Genomic DNA, 21,597 nt, shown 5'->3' with positions numbered 1-21,597 from the left:
TTAAACAGGTGTGCACTGTACCTCTATGCAAACAGATGTGAAAAGCACTGAATTTGGACTACAACATTTTGTCGAGTGGCTAGTACAGACGATTAAGGCCTGAACTGTTAAAGAGCTCCTTCCTGTAGTGCAGGGTTTGATTCCCACAATTTTCATCACCAGATACTGCGGTGGTGGTGCTGCGGTAGCATTGTCGCCTCACAGTAAGACGTTGTCCTGTTCGATTCTCAGCTAAAGCGTCTTCTGTGTGGAGACATGTGTGAATGGGTGTACCTTCGTTGAAGGTTGTGTGTCAGAGCTGGCAACTCAGCACGTAAAAATCTACTGCCAATCATTAGCAGACCGGAGTTCCGCTGTGGCGACCCCTAACCAGGAAAAGCCGAAAGACACAACAACAACAACAACTTTGTTACTTCACCAGACTGTACTCCTGAGCTGCTCCTAAAAATAGACACTTGCGTTTAGTGGGTGTCCCAGGATATTAACAAATGCATGACATATTTGTCTTTTGAATTCCTCCACCCCTCATACAGCCACTTATTAGTACTTTGCTATGTGCTATTTGACTATGAATCCTTGTACATCTCTTGCAGTCAAATGAGTTGCCCAATACAATTTCTATAAAATGTTACGTTTCAGGGGAACAGAAGTTTACTGTTGCTCATGCTAAGTCAGTTTTCAATGCGAGACTGATTTACTTTGTTTAGCAAATGTTTAAGTGTTTTGTTGTAAAACACGAAATCAAAGTTTTAAATTAACCACAAAGACGTGATGACTGCAAAAGTAAAAAGAAAATAGTGTGCAAACTGACAATTTTGAAATTTTTTTTCTTGTAAATGGGTAGGGACAATCAAGTAATGGAATACTGTATGGCAGCGCATGTTTGTGTGGGGGTGGGGGGTTAGTCCACTACCCTGCCTTGGGTCTCATTTGACCATGATCTAAGCTCTGCTTATAGTAAAAGGTAAGATGTACTTTGTTTGGCAAAACACAAACCCTTCTGTAGCAACATGGCAAGTGCAGTTTCAGAATGTGGATGTTTAGAAAACTAACTAGTAATATCTCATTCAATCAGAGCTCCTCTGGGGAAAGGTCCTAGTTCCATACATTATATTACCCCAATGTACTTTGTATTTTTTCTATCACAGCTATGACAAAATACAATAATTTTTAGTAACAGATCTTTACAGGTAAGTGTCTGGTGTGGGATAGAAAAGATGCAAAAAATACACTCACTTTAACTGTCATGATCATTTTAAAGTATCTACAGCAAAAGGGTGAACCTTTAGCCAATTACACAACAGCAATATATCTTTTCGCACTCTGCAGAGCAAAAGCCTTACTTATGGCAATAAGCATGTTACTGGGAGTGCCTCAAAGCCACCTACTTACTCTAAACCTAACTTGCTACTGTGAGCTCGGCCTGCACCACCATGTACTACTTTCCAGTGGGGTTCCAGCATAGTTTCTTCTGATAAACCACTGGCAGTTGTTTACATTAAATACATAGACAACATGTGATTTAATCTAAGCACTCTTTGAGGCCTTAGCCAAGCATGCACTTGTTCCGCACAGTTCAGCCACTTGAACAATATGAAATGAGACAAGTCAGCCTAATAATCATCCACAGTTTATTAACTTTAGGTTATGCACATTATTACAAAATTTGCTCCTGTAAAATCTCGTGTCATGTCAGGATCTTAGATACTTATAACACTTTCCAAGAGGTCCTCTCATCTATTAAATTTAGTCTAAAGTTGTTTACCATATTTTTTTTCTATGTTTTGAGTCCCCTTAACCTTTGGTTAATCTCACCAATGACTAGGACAATGAGTGTGTTGGATTCAGGAACCACCCTATAGACGAACTATTTATCACACCATTTAGGAATACTTTACACCTGTGACTAATTAAGGGGGTTCCAATTTCTTTAAACTACACATTTATCTTAATACTTCTGATTTCTGTAGGACTGTCTAACTTGTTTACAAGTACAAAGGCGTAAGAATCAAATGATGTCTTTACAGTTTAATTAGAAACAAGTCTTTTATCCAGTAAACTGATCTTGTATCCAAACTGTTTTATCAAGTAAATAATTCAATCCAGTTTGCCATGAACTTCATATAAAAATAATGCTGTCTTGCCAAAAGATGTCAATGACAGTAAGTTGCACCTGTTGGTGAAGCAGCAAGGTGCCAGACCACAATACCAGTACGGAGAGTTTAGCTAACAAACCAGGCGTTACAGGGACAGAGTAGGGAGCTAGGATCCAATAGCTGATCATCTCCAACTTTTGGCCCCCTCACAAACAAAGCGACACCTTACAGATACCAGAGATTAGCTACAGGTTTGCAAAAAAAAAATGGTGTGGGGTTATACAATGGTATTCCTGTGGCAGACCCAGAACATAAAGAGGTAAGCTAAACTAATATTGTGTAAAGTGCAAGTCAAAACACAGTCCAGCCACTGACACTACACAAAAAAAAAACCCTCCAGCCATCTGTGGTGAAGGATGCCCAGCCACTGGAAGTCCTGTTCTTTAAAGCTCTTTAAGTGTATTGCATCTATGAATTTCTGCCAAAATATTTTGAACCCATTCTCTCCAGGGGTCACTAAACACAGTGAAGTTCAGTGGTTATCATGTTTTTTTTTTTTTTTTCCTTAGGCCAAAAGTTATTTTATTTACATCTTCTAAGTGGATACCACACATGGACAAGCATGTTGGCCCCACACTAGAAGAAATTACAAACAGTAACATAGTCTAGTGGCCATAACTAGCCTCTAGTTTCCAAAAAATGAACAAGTCGGCAATATATGATATATACTATCCTAAATCTACCAAAAAGAAAGAAAGTTGGCCTTTGGCAGTTCAATTCAATCCCCCCTCACAAGCGCAAGCTTTTCAATGTGCAGGCAACCAGGTGAACCTGGTTCACCAGCAGTGCAAGTGGTGGTCCTGCCCTTGTGTCAACAGATGAAAAAAAAAACTCTCCAGTAGCTGAATCATACTATTCATGCCATCTTGTGTTACTGCAGGAGACATTCTGCAACAGAAAACACTGTTTTTCCCAAGAAGAAACTCATTTCTGTTTGGATAAACATGCATTAAGCTTCTGACAAGTAACTAGAATCTACTGATCAAAATGTTACTTAAAAAAGGTGGGGCATAGATATCATGAAAACAGTTTCCATCTTTTTCATAATTATGTGCTTAAGAGGAACTCAAGTCAATTGACACGACACGGTTATCATGCAGGCAGAAGCACAACATGTGCTGTAGTATCATCTGGCATTTGTCTATAATAATGAAACCCTCCCATACTGCACTTGCCATTTATTACCAAGCAACAGTCCTTTCATCACGTTTTTTTTTTTTTTAATACAAGGAAAAATCTCAGTGACCTTATGCGACTCACAAATAATTTCTCTCTCCCATACTTAGTGAAACTTTTAACTGATGTGCTTTAACAAGCAGTCATTTTTTCTACCTTTCTCAAGGACTGAACTGAATTTATCTTATGCAATTTTTTGCCATTTTGCCTCTATGACTCTGAAAAAATGCTTCCTCACGTTCCTCCTTTGTAGCAACCTTAGTTTTCAGACCAGATTTTATTGTCCAAAACAATTCCTGACAGTTTTTACCTATCTGACTCCAACTCTTCTGCTAAGGTACTGAAGACTTGTTTTGAGGTCTGCCTTCCCTCCCTGCTGTATTCTATTTCATAAACAGTGCACATACCATGGACCTTTACATTTTCTTTGTGACATCTATTTCAGGTACTTCCCAGTTTTCTTTTTCTCATCTTTGTCTCACATGGTTTATAGAAGATTTCCCAGATTTACAATATTCCATTCACTGGGCCAGAATCCAAAAGAGTAGCTCTCAATGTCATTCTGCCCTGATACCAAAAGACTCGTTCTCAGTATACGTGACTTAACATCAGTGTAAGCCTATCTATAAACAGGTTAGCAGTGGGGGCCAGATTCCAAAAGACCTCCTCTCAGTGTAAGTGGTCACTTACAGTGACAGCAAGTCTTTTGTAACCAGGCCCATTGTCTCATTAACTTTTTATATAGAGGAGCACTAGGTTTCTGTTATATTTGTTAACCAATTAATTACTTGAGTAAGCTAATTCTCAGTCTTATTTTCCATTTCTGTTCACCACCCATGTGAAAACACACCACTGGAAATTGAATTTGTGATTAGCTGGACACATATATGTGACTGTAACTTACTGAATAACAAAAATAATGCACAAAAAGCACTTCAAGTTATATTTGTTAAACAAGGAAATTAGAAAACAACTACAAGCACAAAATGTTTGAAGTTGCCTCATCATATTCAACATCAGCATCAACTATTCCTCAAATTTTGCTCATGTCAGAATCGTAATATCAGTGCATTCATTCAAATGCAGGTCTCAGTCAAAGGTGCCAGACCCACACACAATGTCAGTAAGTACATAAAAGTCTATTATCCTAAGTATTGTGAACACACCAGTGACATTTTACTTGAGGAGAATGAAAAAAATGAAGATATGAAGTGAATGTGGTGGGTTCAAAGGAGATTCTAATACACCATGAAAGAGCATAACTACAGTCTGTACCTATGAACACATCGAGGATTATGACAGAGTGGCCTATCATAACCCACTTATGTGTTCGAGACTCAGATGCCAAGAAATGCACCGCGAGAGCGAAGCCTTACAGGTGAATCTTAGCATCCATGTCAAGAACACATAATTAAAGGTTATGATCGGAAACCCAATCATAATTCTTTGTAGTGCATGGAGCTTTACCTGCTCCATGTACTACTAGTTACATAGAGCTTTACCTGCTCCATGTACTACTAGTTACATAGAGCTTTACCTGCATCATGTACTACTAGTTACATAGAGCTTTACCTGCTCCATGTACTACTAGTTACATAGAGCTTTACCTGCTCCATGTACTACTAGTTACATAGAGCTTTACCTGCTCCATGTACTACTAGTTACATAGAGCTTTACCTGCTCCATGTACTACTAGTTACATAGAGCTTTACCTGCTCCATGTACTACTAGTTACATAGAGCTTTACCTGCTCCATGTACTACTAGTTACATAGAGCTTTACCTGCTCCATGTACTACTAGCTACATAGAGCTTTACCTGCATCATGTACTACTAGTTACATAAAGCTTTACCTGCTCCATGTACTACTAGTTACATAGAGCTTTACCTGCTCCATGTACTACTAGTTACATAGAGCTTTACCTGCATCATGTACTACTAGTTACATAGAGCTTTACCTGCATCATGTACTACTAGTTACATAGAGCTTTACCTGCTCCATGTACTACTAGTTACATAGAGCTTTACCTGCTCCATGTACTACTAGTTACATAGAGCTTTACCTGCTCCATGTACTACTAGTTACATAGAGCTTTACCTGCTCCATGTACTACTAGTTACATAGAGCTTTACCTGCTCCATGTACTACTAGTTACATAGAGCTTTACCTGCATCATGTACTACTAGTTACATAGAGCTTTACCTGCTCCATGTACTACTAGTTACATAGAGCTTTACCTGCTCCATGTACTACTAGTTACATAGAGCTTTACCTACTCCATGAACTAGTTACATAGAGCTTTACCTGCTCCATGTACTACTAGTTACATAGAGCTTTACCTGCTCCATGTACTACTAGTTACAATAAAAGAAAATCCATTGGGGGTTTTGACACCTTTCAAAGCGATAAAACAATTAGTGAGTGCTGTCAAAAAATCAGTTTAGCATGGTCTCTTGTGTTTACATTCACCTTGCCATCTCTCCCAACTGTCCAGATTTTTGCTTGATAAGTTTGGTCTGCTCCAAATAAAATCTTTGGTTTTCAGACAAATCTCTGAGGACTGAGGTCACTAAGTGGATTTGAGTTTCAGAATTTGTATATTTCAGAAAATGCAAGCAAACACACGTCCTGTTATTTTAGCTACTTTCTAAGTTTATGAGAGGAAATGATGTCCACACTTTACTGGTATGGACAACAAGCAGAAACAAATCTGTTTTTCATTCTGTTACTGTCTTTGTTGGTCAGTACTGGCAGATTTGACTGCCTAGCACGAGAGTCAACCTTATGGTAAGCAAAGGGAGCTTAACATTTTTAAGATCACATCTTGCGCTATAGTTGAGCTTATCAGATTTGTCTTTTTCCATATATCAGAGCATAATCACTGTGCTCTACGCACTTTATTTTTTTTCTCTCTCTCTCCAATCAGTTTTATGAGCAGAGACTGTCAGGTATATTTTGTCCTGTCACATAAATTCAGACAACAGGTGTAAATGTTCTGTGCTGGCAATATCACATCTTACTCTGTCAGCTCTACCTAGTGTTTTTTTTTCACATCACTTGTTTACCTGAAGATCACGTGAACAATATGGCTATAAACAGGTTTCTCCCTAGTTCTGACTCTTAACTACTAAGTTTCTTACAACTGTGTACTCTTCCAGGACTGTGTTTCTCAGATGTATTCTTTTACAATTCTTTGATTTAGTCGTAAGCTGCTAAGTTCCTAAGCATTCCTCTGAACTTACCAAGTTCATTTTCATTCTTTTAACCACACATGCACATCAACTATTTTAAAGATGCTTGTCTTGTTAGCAAAAAAAAAAAAAAACCCCAAAAACAAAAAAAAAAAAATGTATTTATTTATTTTTTTAAATGCCACACTGTTTATAACAATATTTAAAATGATCTGGCCTCACCTGAATCATGTGACATGAGATTATTAACCCATTTTCTTCTTTGTGGAATGGTTTATTAATTACTTTTAGAGTCAAACTGTGCAACCAGTTCTTTATTGATACTACCAAAGTAAGACCTTTCCAAAACTGCCCTTTTGTTTACTAAACCGTGCATATTGTACTGTGTAAAATACCTTGCAAATAAAATTACATTCAGTACAAATAACAGTAAAACAAGACCAAGTAAAATGTAACATCCTTTAGCTGACCAAAAATTCCAGGGTGAACCTTATAACTTACCAATCCATGTATACTGTACTCTACTAAACATATTGCTAATAAAACATTTTTCAGTTAGATAACAGTACAACAAATCCAAGTAAAATGCAGGCATCCTTTTGGTTTCCAAGAATTCCAGGGTAAACCTGACAACAAAGTTTTAGTTTTACCAGTTCTTTCACTACCACCAAGGGTGTGTAGTCAATGCATTTAGTAACATCCCATTCTAACTTTTTATAAACACTGTGCAGGAAGATTAGCTTAGAATCTCTGCATTTCATTGTCCCTAAATTAATAGTTTCCATCTTGTGATGTTAAGTTCTATCTACACCTTGGAATGCAGGGGAGTCCAGATAGGATATATTCCCTACCCTTTTCTACTCTGTTCTGCTCCTTAACTAGTGAATACAACACATGCCTCATATCTCCCATCTGCTGACTGAAAAGACACCAGAACTGACAATACCATCCTTCAACAACATTTTATATCTGCAGTAAATAATATTCATTTAGTGCAGTCACACTTCAAAGCTCTGGTGGTAGAAGGAGAAGCTAATGATCCAACCACATGTGGGCATTTTTTAAGCAACTATACAAGTAATAATCCTCAAAGTATCTCACTAATTTCCCTTTAACAGCTTCATCCGCAGCCCCAATTTCATTTGTATACAAAAACGGTTACTAACTGCTTACACATGCTCTTAAATTGCACAGAACACCCAGAGTGTGATGCAAGACCTAAAACGTGGATATTTCTCCATATATTTTGTTAAAAGTGAAAAAAACAACCTTTCATCCCATTTGAAACATTTTTTTCTTGCTCAGTCACACAATACGAAAGTGGAACACAAACAACCTCTGCATAGCTATCAAAAATAGTGCCACAAAACATTATAAGCCTTGAAAGATTTAGCAGACATCAGAGCAACCAAAAATGGTAAAGCTTTACTCTCATTGGTGCAACTGATAAAACCATGAATACCATAAAGCTGTCTACACCAAAGCACCATCCATTAGCCAAACAGTACTGCTGCATATATCTACCACATTTTGTGCTGTTGTAATCAACATAGCAGGACAACTACCACCAAGATACCCCTCCAACTTGTGAATGAAAGCTCCTCTTTTAGGTTACCACAGTGACAGACTGGTTTCAGTAATATTTCTAATTTTTAGAATTTTACTTATTTCAGCCTTACAGTACAAATGATTAACAACCTGTACCTTGCACTTTTCTGGTGGGTAAATGTACACAAATATCAGTTGGTACAAATTACTAATTGTATTTACAACTACAGGTATAGGGCACTGTATACACTTGTGTGCTCTATACTTCAATTCTGTTATCACTGCACATGTTTATCGGCACAAGATCAGTAGTGTGCAGATAATGTGTACTCTCTATAAGTTATTCACCACTAGCAACAAGTATAGTGACCACACGACCTTTACATTTATCCTTTAGCTTATGACAGTATCCCCACTACTTTTTGCCATTTTGTTTTTTTCTTATAAACAGGTATCCCATCAACTTTCAACATATTCTTCTGCCTCTCAAGCATATGAATTTCGAGTTTCTGAAAACCCAATCATCTGACATATATCTATAGCTATACGTATATATACACATACATATATGGTCATGGATATCAATGAAAAATGTAGGAAAGCATGCAGGAACACTCCTGTCCAAGGAAAAGAAAAGTCATCTGTTTTCCAGTCTTTCTATAATGGAGTCTTAGAGCAGAATTTTGATAGTTGATTGTTGTGAATGGAAGCAAACAGATCGGTGGGGTTCCTCACTGCTGGATCAACTCCTGGAATACCTCCGATTCAATTTCCACTTGTGAGAGTCTGTCCTGGACCTGCTCAGTTTATCTGCCATAAAATTTTGTTCTGACAGGATGCAAGATGCCCGGGAAGTGAGACTGTACTGAAAAGCTATATCCCAGGCTACCATGACTAATGTGCACAGAGGTAAGATTTGGCTACCCTGTTTATGTACATTATTACATGCCGTGGTGGCACGGCGGTAGCGTTGTTACCTCACAACAAGAGGCTCTCCTGTTCGATTCTCGGCTAGGCTTGGGAGTGTCTTCTGTGTGGAGTCTGCATGTCCTCCCTACGGTTGGGTAGCGTTCGAAAGATATGCATGTGTAAATGGGCATGCCTTCGTTGAAGGTTGGGCGTCGAGCTGGCACCTCGGCGTTTCATAAAAATCTACTGCCAATCATTAGCGGACTGGAGTTCCACTGTGGCGACCCCTTACCGGAAAAAGCCGAAAGACAACAATAACAACTGTGGTCTTGTCTTTAACCATTTGTAATGGTCCTGGGTAACATAATTGATCAAGAGAGTTGAGAGCATTTACTACTACTACCATCATCTCTTTTACATTTTGTGTGTTTTGGTCTGTCCTTTGTTCCAGGCAGCCTGCACTTTTTACTCCCATGTATTCTATTCCCCAAACAAAGTCTAAGGTGTCTGTAGTTACAGACTGTGCTTGGAGCAGGAAGAGAAAATAGGAATCTTGTATTCAGATACAAAGAGTTCCTTTTTACAAATCCCAAAACAGAAATCTGGAATGCCAGAAGATGTTAAGCTTAACAAGTCTAGTCTGCAAAGCTATGGAGAGGATCATAATGGAGCTCATAAACAAAGATATAGGGGACTTGCAGACATTGGACCCGACCCAGTTTGGCTTCATCAAGGGAAGATCATGCCTTTTGAACTTGGTCGACTTCTTCGAAACAGTCACCAAGGCCATTGATGAGGGAAAGGCAGTCCATACAGCCTACCTTGACCTTGCAAAGGCTTTCGACACAATACCCCACTCGGGTATTGTAGAAAAACTTACCAGCTTAAATGTAAACCCATATGTCACAAGATGGGTTGCAAACTGGCTTAAGGACAGAACCCACAGGGTTAGAGTTGCTGGCGCTATGTCAGACTCCAAGCCGGTCACAAGTGGTGTCCCACAGGGCTCGGTCCTTGGCCCCCTATTGTTCGGCATCTACTTCTCAGAAGTACAGGCCAACATGGGAGGACTTTGGCTGACAAAGTTTGCAGACGACTGCAAACTGGGCGCCAAAGTGGAAAGTGCATCGGACATGGATATCCTTCAGAAGGGACTCACGGAAACAGATAGCTGGTGCCAGAGCCATGGCCTGAAGTTAAACGCAAAAAATGTATAGTCATACCCTTCGGGAAAAACAAGGTAACCCCAAGCTACCATATAGGTGGCAATCCACTAAGCACAGAAGAGGTTATCAGGGACCTGGGGACCCAGGTGTACAGTGGCCTTTCTTTTGACACTCACGTTGCTAAAGTGGTTAGAAAGACCTTCTACATTGCCCACCTGATCATGAAGGGATTCACATCCAGATCTAGTGAGGTCATTGTTCCCCTGTACTCTTCACTTATCAGACCAATGATCGAGTACAATGCCCCATTCGGGATGTATCTCACCCGACATCTGCAGCAATTGGAGAGACCCCAAAAGTTCCTCACCAAAAGGATAAAGGGACTCCAAAATCTGTCATATGCTGCCAGATTGAAGAAACTCCAGCTCTATTCAGTCGCATACCGTCTGCTCAGAGGTGACATGTGCCTGACATACAAGGCCATGTCCAACCCAGAATTAATGGACATGCTCCACCTCAAAAAATCCAAATCCACCAAAACCACTAGAGCAAGCGACTTAAACCTTAGCACGGACATAAATAGGACATGCTGGAGGGATAGATTTATCACTCAGAGACTCCCTATGCTGTGGAATAAAATCCCGGTCCATGTGAGGCAGAGCACCTCACTGGCTCTGTTCAAGAGAAATCTTGACCTGTGGATGGGAGATTGTAGGTTTACCCCGGGAATCATCTCTGTGTCACTGCTGGACAGAGGCACAACAAACTAATGGGCACAGTATTTTTTCATATAAGGGGTGGCGTAAGCCACAAAAATTTGGGCTAGGCTTATAAATGCCTTAGGGCAGATAGCCTAGTATAAACCTATGAACCTATGTTGATGCTGGTACCAAACTGATTGGAGGTACCACTGAATTTTTCTCATATGATGTATGGCTACAGGAATCATGAGAATAATGGATGCCTTGAAAGCTAGTATCCTGAGAAATTCGCTTGATGAAGCCTTGGTCTGAGTGGAAAAACTCAAGAAAATCTCTGGCTATATATCTATTTTTTTCCTGTGGAAGAAAAACTTTTTGAAGTAAAGAATATAGGAGATACCCCAGGAAAACAATCTTGTGAGAAGCAGTCCAACAAAGACTTTTGGGTATTCTCTCAAAATGACTTCTCACCCAAGTGAGATATTAATAACACTTTGAAAAAGGCTCTGCAAAGGTGAGCAAGTCATCTAAATAAGAAAAACATGTGAATGTGTTGCAGCTTGCAGTGGGCTATCACTGGAGCCATACACTATGCGAATACTGCCAAACAATATGTGAATACCTTTGGAGCAGTGGATAACTTTGCAATTGTCTTTTTTAAGTCTGCTTGCCAGTAGTTTGCGATGTCTGCTTACTTTGCTTTTTCATAAAATGGTGCAAAGATAGCTGGAAAATTCTTGACAAATCTGGAGAAGGAAGGCTGAAAAAATTGAGAAACTCCTTGAATCAGTTTTCCTCTCTCATCAAACTTTTTTCAAGATCTCCACTGCAGATGCTCCAAAAACAAGCTCTCTATCCAGAGAAGAATTCAAAATGTCAGATTTAAAATCTTCTGGTATGTTTTGTCTATGCAACCAAGCAAACCTTCTCATAACAGTTGCAGTAGCAGCAGCTAGTGACTTGAGACACAAAAGCAATAAGATGACACAAAAACAATTTTCCTCAGAAGGGGCCAACAAACCAAATGTTCCTTGAATTCTCAAAAGAAGCAAGTGTACATACACTTTAACACGTGAGCTTGACAATTAAGAATTCTAAAAAGTGTGGCAGTAGAATCCATTTTTTTCCAAAATCTTTCAAAGGCTGTCCCATCTTCATCAGATGGAGATAGATTATTTACCAGACATATAGCATCAGCAGGAATTACCAAGGAAATCACTGCTGGGTCAGATCTGAGGTTAAGGAAAAAAAAGACTGGAAAACTTTATACAATATATCTGGTTTCTTAGAAACAGCAGGCAGACAATTACACAAGGCACCAGGAAAAAAAGATGAATGGACTGAGGAACAAGAATTGGCAACAGCGCTGTTAAAGGGGCAAAGGTTGTTTGGAAATGTTCTTGTTTATGTGGCTGGAAGAAGGAAGAATGGGCAAGTTGGTCCATGATAAATCCAAAAATAATGTCTGAAACCCAGGTAAGACTGACAGCAGTGATCAGTGGAAAAGGAACACTTAAAAAAAAAGTATACGTTTTCCAGTAAAATAACATAATGAAAAGCACTTTAAACACTTACCCCAACCCCCCACCATAAACACACACACACACACACACACACACACACACACACACACACACACACACACACACGGCCTTTAGACTGGGCTGTAGCTAAAATGGCTTGCTTCTGCATCAGTTCACAATGACAGTTGCTGTTTTGGGAGCTTTTCTGGATAATATAGCATTTGCAGCCTCATTTCATCAAGACTTCAGGGAATACAATTTGAAATTATTAGCACACATCTGAAATAACTATTAAGCTATAGCAAGACCCTTCATGAAAGAGGCCACAGAAGTTGGACTGACCACAACAACAACAACAAAAAAATTAAGTGAATAAACATTTACAAATTCAGTTTCTGAAAATGAAGTAAACTGAAAATGAAGTTTGTGAATTAATTTATTAGCCATATCAGAAAACAAAGATAAAACAATGTCAGATTAATTCAACAGAAAAATGAAAAAGTTACTTACATTGTACTTGTGGAAGAAATTCAAATATCGAATAACTCCGACCCACACAAACAGAGTGGATGTCCCCAGTAAAATGCTGCAGGCATCATACGAAACCAAGATCTTTAATTAAAGGTGGAAAAAAAGAGGAAAATACCATTTTATAGATCACTTGCTTTACACGAGAAAGCAAACTTCTTAAATACACATTTTTTACACCAGTCAGCATACTTAATTGTTTTTTAAATGCAAGAAAACCATTCAGACAGTTTTATGTAGGTAACGGCTATCAAGCTCTGAGCTGTGGATATCCCCGAGTGAAACATGTTAAGATTACTACTGGTAAAAATCTTCAGTGCTGAAACGCATAACGGTCATTTATTTATTTATGCAGAACTATTGGTAAGTAGGAAGCTCAGCATTTACTGTAACAGGACAAGAATTTAATTTATATTTTATATATATATATATATATATATATATATATATATATATATATATATATATATATATATATGTTTTATATTTAATTTATTTGGCAATGATTTATTTTATATCAATTTTCTGGAAATCCCAATCAGGACAATGCACCTACATACACAAAGTTTACCTCTGGTGAAAAAGAAAATTTAAGATGGACACTAAGGGACTCTTTCTGGTTTCTGGGTATGCTAAATATAACAATGTCCATCTGACACACAAGCTACAACTTACTGACTTAAAGTAAAACAAAATCATGCCTTTGAAAGTTCTGAGCATTAACATCAAATCTTAAGCTAAATTAAGAAACATTATACATTAAGAATACCACCATGTGCAGCAGCGGGGTCATGCATGCCTTCCTCTCCCATCCAATTATACAAGCACATTCTCAGTCTTCTTACAAGCATATTATGCATGCATCCAGGCTTACAAGTGGCATCCCACTACTACAGGGCCCCCATAAACAGACACCACCATCCATGGAGTTTACTATAGACAAACCCACCACCATAAGTAGCACAAGTACCCGAAAACTGAGGGTAATGCTACTCAACGCCAGAAGTCTAAACCTCAAAATGCACGCACTTGAGGCACTCCTCAGTATGGATCGACATCTGTGCAGTAACAGAAACCTGGTTTAAGGCTCCTGAGAGCACCCCAGCACTACTAGGCTATAACTCATACCATACCTTTCGGCCACAGTACCAGGACCGAAACACAAAAGGCGGGGGTGTATCCATATTCATCATGGATACCCACACCTCCAGGTTAGTGGCGCAGCACAATGCAGAGACCATCCATGTGCAACTAACAATGGGCAAAACTGCAATCCAAATTGTAGCTTGCTACAGATCACCCACCATGACCCAGGACCCCCATTCCGCATTTCTGGAGACACTGGGAAATATGAAGGTCGTACCAAACACCCTAATACTGGGTGATTTCAATTACCCAAACATAAACTGGGAGAACTACTCAAGTACTAACCCCCTTGCCCAACGCTTCCTAGAATTTATAAACTCGAATGCCCTAGATCAACTAGTCAACACCCCCACCAGAGGGAACAACATATTGGACCTGGTCATCACCAACATGGGCGACCGGTGTTCTATACCGGAGGTCAACCCCTCGCTGGTTAGATCAGATCATAAACTAATCACTCTGGATATCCACATTCCGCCCCCGCCCCCAATCACAGAAACCACCGTGAAAAACTTTTTAAAAGCAAACTTCACGTTACTTAAGATCGAGGTGGAAAGGTTCTCAGCCCCCATGCTAAAGGACAATGCTGACTAAGCTGCTGAAACTTTTACAAAAAGGCACTCTATGAGCATCTGCAGGAATGCATGGATAGTGCTATCCCAAGTAAAACCATGAATCACTCCTCCAAGAAAAGGTGGACCCCTGCCATAAACAAGCTATACAACAGAAGGAGGAAACTAGTACAGAAAAGAGTAAAATTCCAAGAAGGAAAAGACATCCCTGATCAGTATCAGCAAGAAACTATGATCCCTCATTAAATCATCCAATGCTAGTTTTGAAAGAAAAATTGCCAATGACTCCAAAGATAACCACAAAGCATTCTTTAGCTATGTCAAGAAGCTAAGTGGAAACTCTCAGATCTGCTCTGAGTTAGTGCAGAATGGCACAAAATACACTGAACCGACTGATATTGCCAACATTCTGGCAGACAGGTTTAGTGCAAACTTCACCCCCTCTCACTCCCCTAAAGGGCCAATAACCATACCAGAAGAATGTAGGGCCCCATCAATCACCCACACACAGGTTAAAACAGCCCTATCCAAAGCCAAAAACACAGCTTCAATGGGACCGGACGGTGTCCAGGCTGTGTCTTACTAGAGCTCCAAAATGAACTAACCCCTCACCTAAACACACTGTTCAAACTCAGCCTCTCCTACAGGCTACGTACCCACAGACTGGCGCACAGCAACAGTTATTCCGCTCCACAAAGGTGGAGCCACAACGGACCCCGGAAACTATCGCCCTATAAACCTGACTAGCCTGGTCTGCAAGGCTATGGAGCGCATCATCAAGGAACTCATTAACAGAGACATTGGGAACCTCCAAACTTTGGACCCTACCCAGTTTGGCTTTAAGGGCAGATCATGCCTCCTTAACCTGGTGGACTTCTTGGAGACAGTTACCAATGCATTAGACTAGGGAAAGGAGGTCCACAGAGCCTACCTAGACCTCGCAAAGGCTCTTGACACCATTCCCCATTCTAGTATTATAGATATGCTCACCAGCTTGAACATAAACCCCTACGTCACGAGATGGGTTGCCAACTGGCTCATGGATAGAACCCACATGGTGAGAGAGTTGCAGGCTCTATGTCCGACTCTAAACCGGTTACAGGTGGCGTCCCCCAGGGCTCAGTCCTAGGACCCCTCCTGTTCGATACATACTTCTCAGAGGTACAGGCAAGCATAGGAGGACTATGGCTGGCCAAGTTCACAGACGACTGCAAACCAGGGGCCATAATTGCTTCCCCGGCTGATACAGACACCCTCCAGAAGGGTCTCACTGAGACGGATACCTGGTGTCAAAATCATGGTCTCAAACTAAATGCCAAAAAGTGCATAGTCATCCCCTTTGGAAAAAACAAAGTATCCACAAACTACCACATAGGCGGTAGTCCCTAAATACAGACAATGTAATAAGGGATCTGGGGACCCAAGTAGATAGTAATCTCTCCTTTGATAATCATATTGCCAAGGTGGTTAGAAAATCCTTCTAAGTGGCCCTCCTAATCACAAAAGGATTTGCATCTAGAACAAAAGAGGTTATTGTGCCTCTCTACTCATCACTCATTAGACCCATCATAGAATAGAACTCCCCATTTGGGATGTACCGTACAAGACACCTGCAACAGCTAGAAAGACCACAAAAGTACCTCACCAAGCAGATTACTGGCCTCAAACAGATGCCCTATGCAGCCCGACTCAAAAAACTCCAGCTGTACTCGGTTGCATACTGCTTACTCAGAGGTGATCTCTGCCTGACATACAAGGCCATGTCCAACCCAGAATTGATGGACATGCTCCACCTAAAAAAAAAAAAAAACAAATCCCGGAGAGCCACACGCTCTAGAGATATAAACCTCACCACAACGATAAATAGGACATGCTGGAGGGATAGGTTCCTGTCCCAGAGACTCCCCATGCTTTGGAACAGGATTCCAATATATATATCAGGCAGAGCCCCTCACTAACACTCTTCAAGAGAAACCTTGGCGGGTGGATGGGAAACAGAAAATTTACCCCGGGGATCACTGCAGTGGCTCTGCTGGACAGTGGCGCAGGGAACTAATGGCTCTGCTGGACAGGGGCACAGGGAACTAATCTAAGGGGGTGGCAAAAGTCAACACATTCTGGCTAGGCTTATAAATGCCCTTGGGCAGATAGCCTAGTACTTACCTATGAATTACGTAAGGAGGATCAAAAGGAGATTGCCAGGCCTTTCTTTCATATCACACAGACAGACACCCACCTCTAGGAGCAATTTAGAATTGCCAGACTGACTACCACAATTCTTTGGGATGTGGAAGGAAACTGGAGTACTTGGGAAAGCTCACATGAAGTCAGGAAGGACTGGAGGCTGCAGCGGATGGGTAGGAGACTGCATTACCCTCTGTGTGTGTAATGGGGAAAAGGGGGAGTGGAGATGTCATAAATGGACATACAACAAGTATATTATGTATAAACTGCAAAAGAGTAAGGCAATAACCTATTTTAAGTGCAAGAGAAAGTACTGCTGGGATGGTAAGGGTCATGCATGTATAGTAAGTGTGCAGATGCATAGGTCTACAATCAAGGCTTGTATGGCAGGAAGAGAAATGCAAAGGAGATGGGTGCTTAAATTAATCAGAATGCTTGGGCAGGGCAACCATGAGGTTATGAATCCTATTTTTGGACAGGATTTTATTTTATTTTGTTGCACAAACTATTTATTTATTGGGAGTCCACCAAGGGGGCTTATGTTTGGAGATTATCCCAAGTTTATTTTGGTTTGTAACTGCTGTTTCTATGCAGTTATTTACATGCTTTTACAGGGTTTCCATAAACACTTCTGCATAGACCACCATGGTCTCTGAATTTGGGGGCTTGGAATTTAGCTATGCCTTCACTTAATAGGAGGTAGTTAGCTTTAGTTGGAAAAATTCTTAAAGGTTCTGGAGTTTGCTGGGGGTTCGGCCTTTATATTTATTTCAAGAGTTACCACTTTGTAATCTGATATGACCAGCGAGGCCATTACACAAGGGCGAGGGGTCCCTATTATGTTAACAGGGAAAACCAGTAACCAACTGACACTACACTACATGGTACTGAAGTCAAGGCAAATGTAGAGGACCTTTGGATGAACAAATTTACTGATGACAGCAAGCTGGGTGCAATCACGGACTCCCCCAAAGATGTAAATATCTTCCAGGAAGGTCTGACACAGACAAGTAACTGATGCCAGAACTATGGTACAAAATTCAATGCAAAAATGCATAATTATATCCTTTGGGAAGGAGACTACCCCTGAAAAGTACAACACTGACCTATGACCCAGTGGTAAGGGACTTGGAATCAGATTGAAGGTAACCTGAACTTTGATCACCATGCATTCACGGAAGTGAGAAAATCCTTCTATGTGGCACAACTTATAAGTAAGGGCATGGTACCCAGATCTAAGGCGATTACATTCTGACTATATTCAGTCCTCATTAGACCACTAATCGAGTACAATGCACCCTTCGGCTTGCACTTGATCAGGCATCTGCAACAGCTGGAATGGCCACAGAGGTGCCTCACTAAAAGAATAGAGGGTGCAAATAATATGTCCTGTGTGGACCACCCTCAAAGCCCTGACCCTGCATTCAGTTTCCTACAGGCTACTAAGGGGCAATCTATGCCTAACCTACAAGGCATTCGCTGATCCGGCTTTAATGGACCTGCTACACATTTCCAAAACAAACAGCACTAGAATTACTCCTTCTAAGGATTAAACCTTGTCTGTGACATAAACAAAACATGTCAGATAGACAGGTATGAGTTTCAGGTGTCATCCCTTCTCTGGAACAGACTCCCCCATTCGTGTGAAACAGGGATCTTCCCTAAGCTTATTCAAATACAATTTGGACCAATGGATGGGAAAATCTCAAATTCACCCCCCCCCCCAAGCTTGTCACCTGTAGCCCTTACAGACAAGGACAGTTTTTAGATGCCTTAAGTATACCAAAGCCATTCTAGCCTGTGGGGATTGACAATTCGGAAAACTGGGGCACGAATGGTTAGGCTGAAAAAGACTCTAAGGTTGTTAGCCTAACAACACCCTATGATCCAATAAAGCAGAGGTCTCATGAGAGGAAAACGTGGGAGTGGCTCCCAAAGCATCAGCTAAACAATGCGTAACAGGCCATCTAAGACAGCCATTGGCTAATTAAGACTGCCACATGCTTTAGTCATCACTCAATCCACAAACATACACACTTAAACAATACCACTGCAACTCAACAAAAACATTCAACAATCTAAAATTCACCAACTTATACAGAAGGATGCAGACAGTATTCCAGACTATGAGGGCACTGGCTATTAAATTATCTAACTTTACAATAAGGACTGTTGCAAAACTACTTTAGCATCCTTAGTGACAAAGTCTTCACATCATTTTTTTAAACAAGATCAGCTTTATTGAATTAAACTCAAAAATATCAGAAGAAATAACACTTGCACAATATTTACAGAAGTGCTTTTGTTTGTTTAACTGTACACCAGAACTTCCACAGAACAACTTTATCATCTAACAACAAAGTTTAAATAAGTTTTGTCCAAATCATGTGATGAACGTCATAACTGACATTACCACAATAATTTATTTCACATAAAAACAACAACAAAAAAGTTCTTATGTAATTAATATCTAATGTAAATATGCACTTATATCCAAAACCTTTTTGTTAATTTCTGATCCTTAGAATCTTAATATACCCTCTAGTGGCTCTAAAGATACTTCGTCTAAAATAAAGAATGAAAGGTTTTTAAAAAATGTATACACATTTGTGTGTTTGACTAAAGCACTGTTAAAATCTTTTTTTAATTGCTAATAAATGCTTGAAAATCCTTTGAGAGCTTTCTAATACTCTTACTTAAATAGAAACTAGCACAAGATTCCCATGAAGCCAAATACACTACTCCCTTTAAATTACAAGTGAATCTGCCACTTGCCCAAATTTGTTTATTTATATGTTTAATAAAAATACTAGATCCTTTGTTGATGTACCTACAATATTTGTATTCATTACATCGAAAAGCCCCTTATAATTTATGTAAAATCTACTAACCTATTTCTTCTACTTTCAATAACTGATTTGATGTTGAATGTCTTTTTGTAAATAAAACAGGGCTTGTCCCCAAGAATATTAAATAAATCTGGATTTCCAATTACTATTTTCCGATTAGATATTATTTGTTTTTTACTACCACTGGCATCCAAAGAAATACATACTGGAAAGACTAACAAAAGAATCTTGTCTAGCACAATTTTGGATAGAAAAATTATATCCATTTCTCAAAACTGGTGAAAAGGAATAGTTGTATAAAATCTTACCATAATCATAGATGTTCTTCTGTTCTAGATGCTTCAGTACTCATAACAGGAGGGAGTCTGCTGCCGCCTGACTTGTAGGTCCGGCCAGTATACAAAAGTCTAAAGCTACTGTAGGGTACGTGCAACGTTGCACGTAGATCCAGTCCTACGTCGGGGTATAAAGCAGGCATTGGCATGCACCACGCCTCAGAAATGAATGCCCCAGGAAGAACATCAGCCTAAAAAAGGTAAGGAAACACACAACCAGCATACAGGCAAGCATCAGGAGGAAGGCGGAGGTTGGGGGATAATGCAACATACAGAAGAGAAGGACATCTATGGTTATGGTAAGATTTTACATAACTATTCTATGTCCTTCTATTCATATGTTGCAATATTCATAACATGGAGGAGAATACCAAAGCTCATGCAGAAGAAGAATTGGGCAGAGGGGCAGTAGGACCCTCTACAAACCCCGACAGAATTCCCCTTGCAAAACCAGCTCTAGACATGGAATTTCCATCCAATGTATAATGTTTTGTGAAAGTGTGCACACAGGACCAGATAGCTGCTTCTAATATGGAGGAGATGTCTAGACCTTTGAAGAAAGTACCAGAAGAGGACACAGCTCTAGTGGAGCGTGCCTTTACTGGGGAAGCAAGAGTTTTCCCATGAGATACACAGCAAAAGGAAATGGTTTTGGAAATCCAAGTGGAGATAGTCTACTTGGAAACAGGACTGTCCAGGGCCCTAGGATGATCGGAAATAAAAAGATGATCAGATTTCCTAATAACCTTGGTTTTGTTTAAATAAAATCTCAGTTGTCTATGCACATTCAAGGTGTGTAAAATCCTCTCACTAGACGATTGTGGAGATGGGAAAAAGGTGGGCAGATTAATGGACTGATTAAGTGACAACTCATTCACCACCTTGGACATAAAGAATGGATTTGTGTGTAACAAGACCCTATCCTTGTGGAAAACAGTAAAGGGGGAAGAGGCCATTAGTGTCTGAAGTTCTGAGACCCTTCTGGCCGAGGTGATGGCCACAAGAACTGTTTTCCAAGTGCAATGCTGTAAAGAAGAAAAAACTGCTGGTTAAAAAGCGGCTAAAGTAAATTTCTCTACAACAAAATTTAGATCCCAAGGCGGAGGAACTGATTTCCTTGGTGGTCTGATATGAACACCTTTCAGGAAAAGTTTAACTTCCAACCTTGAAGCCAAGGGAGGAATCATACGCAGATAGGCAGAGATTTCTGAAAGATGAGCTTTTACTGAAAAGTATGACAATCCACTCTTAAATAATTCACACAGGTAAGACAGAATCATCACCAGCAGTGGTTGTAGTTCTTTTGAAAGACACTAGATGGAAAATCTTTTCCATTTGGAAATACAGGATTTCCTAGTATTAGATTTTCTGGTCTCCTGCAGAACTTGCAGCATGTCCTCAGAGAAAAGGTGTCTGAAAGGGATCAAAACCCTAACATCCACAGATTCAGTTGCAGGATGTACCCCACGGATGGACAATGCCTAGAAACACATCCGTGTGTAACATCCATTCATGGGACTGAGTCACAGACCTGCTTAAAGTGTCTGCCACAACTTTTTGAGTGGAAGGAATATAGACTGCTTGGAGGATGAGTTGACTCGCAGGCTAATTCC

General features: G+C 40.0%; 1 protein-coding gene across 2 annotated transcripts in view; it reads right to left on the bottom strand.

Annotated features, from left to right (window-relative positions):
- The window catches only part of MCOLN1 (mucolipin TRP cation channel 1), a 640,674-nt gene that overhangs the window by 116,243 nt on the left and 502,834 nt on the right, over nt 1-21,597 (bottom strand). For both annotated transcript variants that reach the window (XM_044083494.1, XM_044083493.1), the window contains exon 10: nt 12,881-12,982. In XM_044083494.1, the coding sequence (XP_043939429.1) occupies nt 12,881-12,982 (102 nt within the window). The remainder of the gene's footprint in view (nt 1-12,880; nt 12,983-21,597) is intronic.

Source organism: Protopterus annectens, chromosome 9.part0 (assembly GCF_019279795.1).
Source record: "Protopterus annectens isolate FY-2018-M chromosome 9.part0, PAN1.0, whole genome shotgun sequence".
Lineage (NCBI taxonomy): Eukaryota > Metazoa > Chordata > Ceratodontiformes > Protopteridae > Protopterus > Protopterus annectens.
Note: the sequence above shows the minus strand (reverse complement) of the source record. Positions and strands in the feature narration are given on the sequence as shown.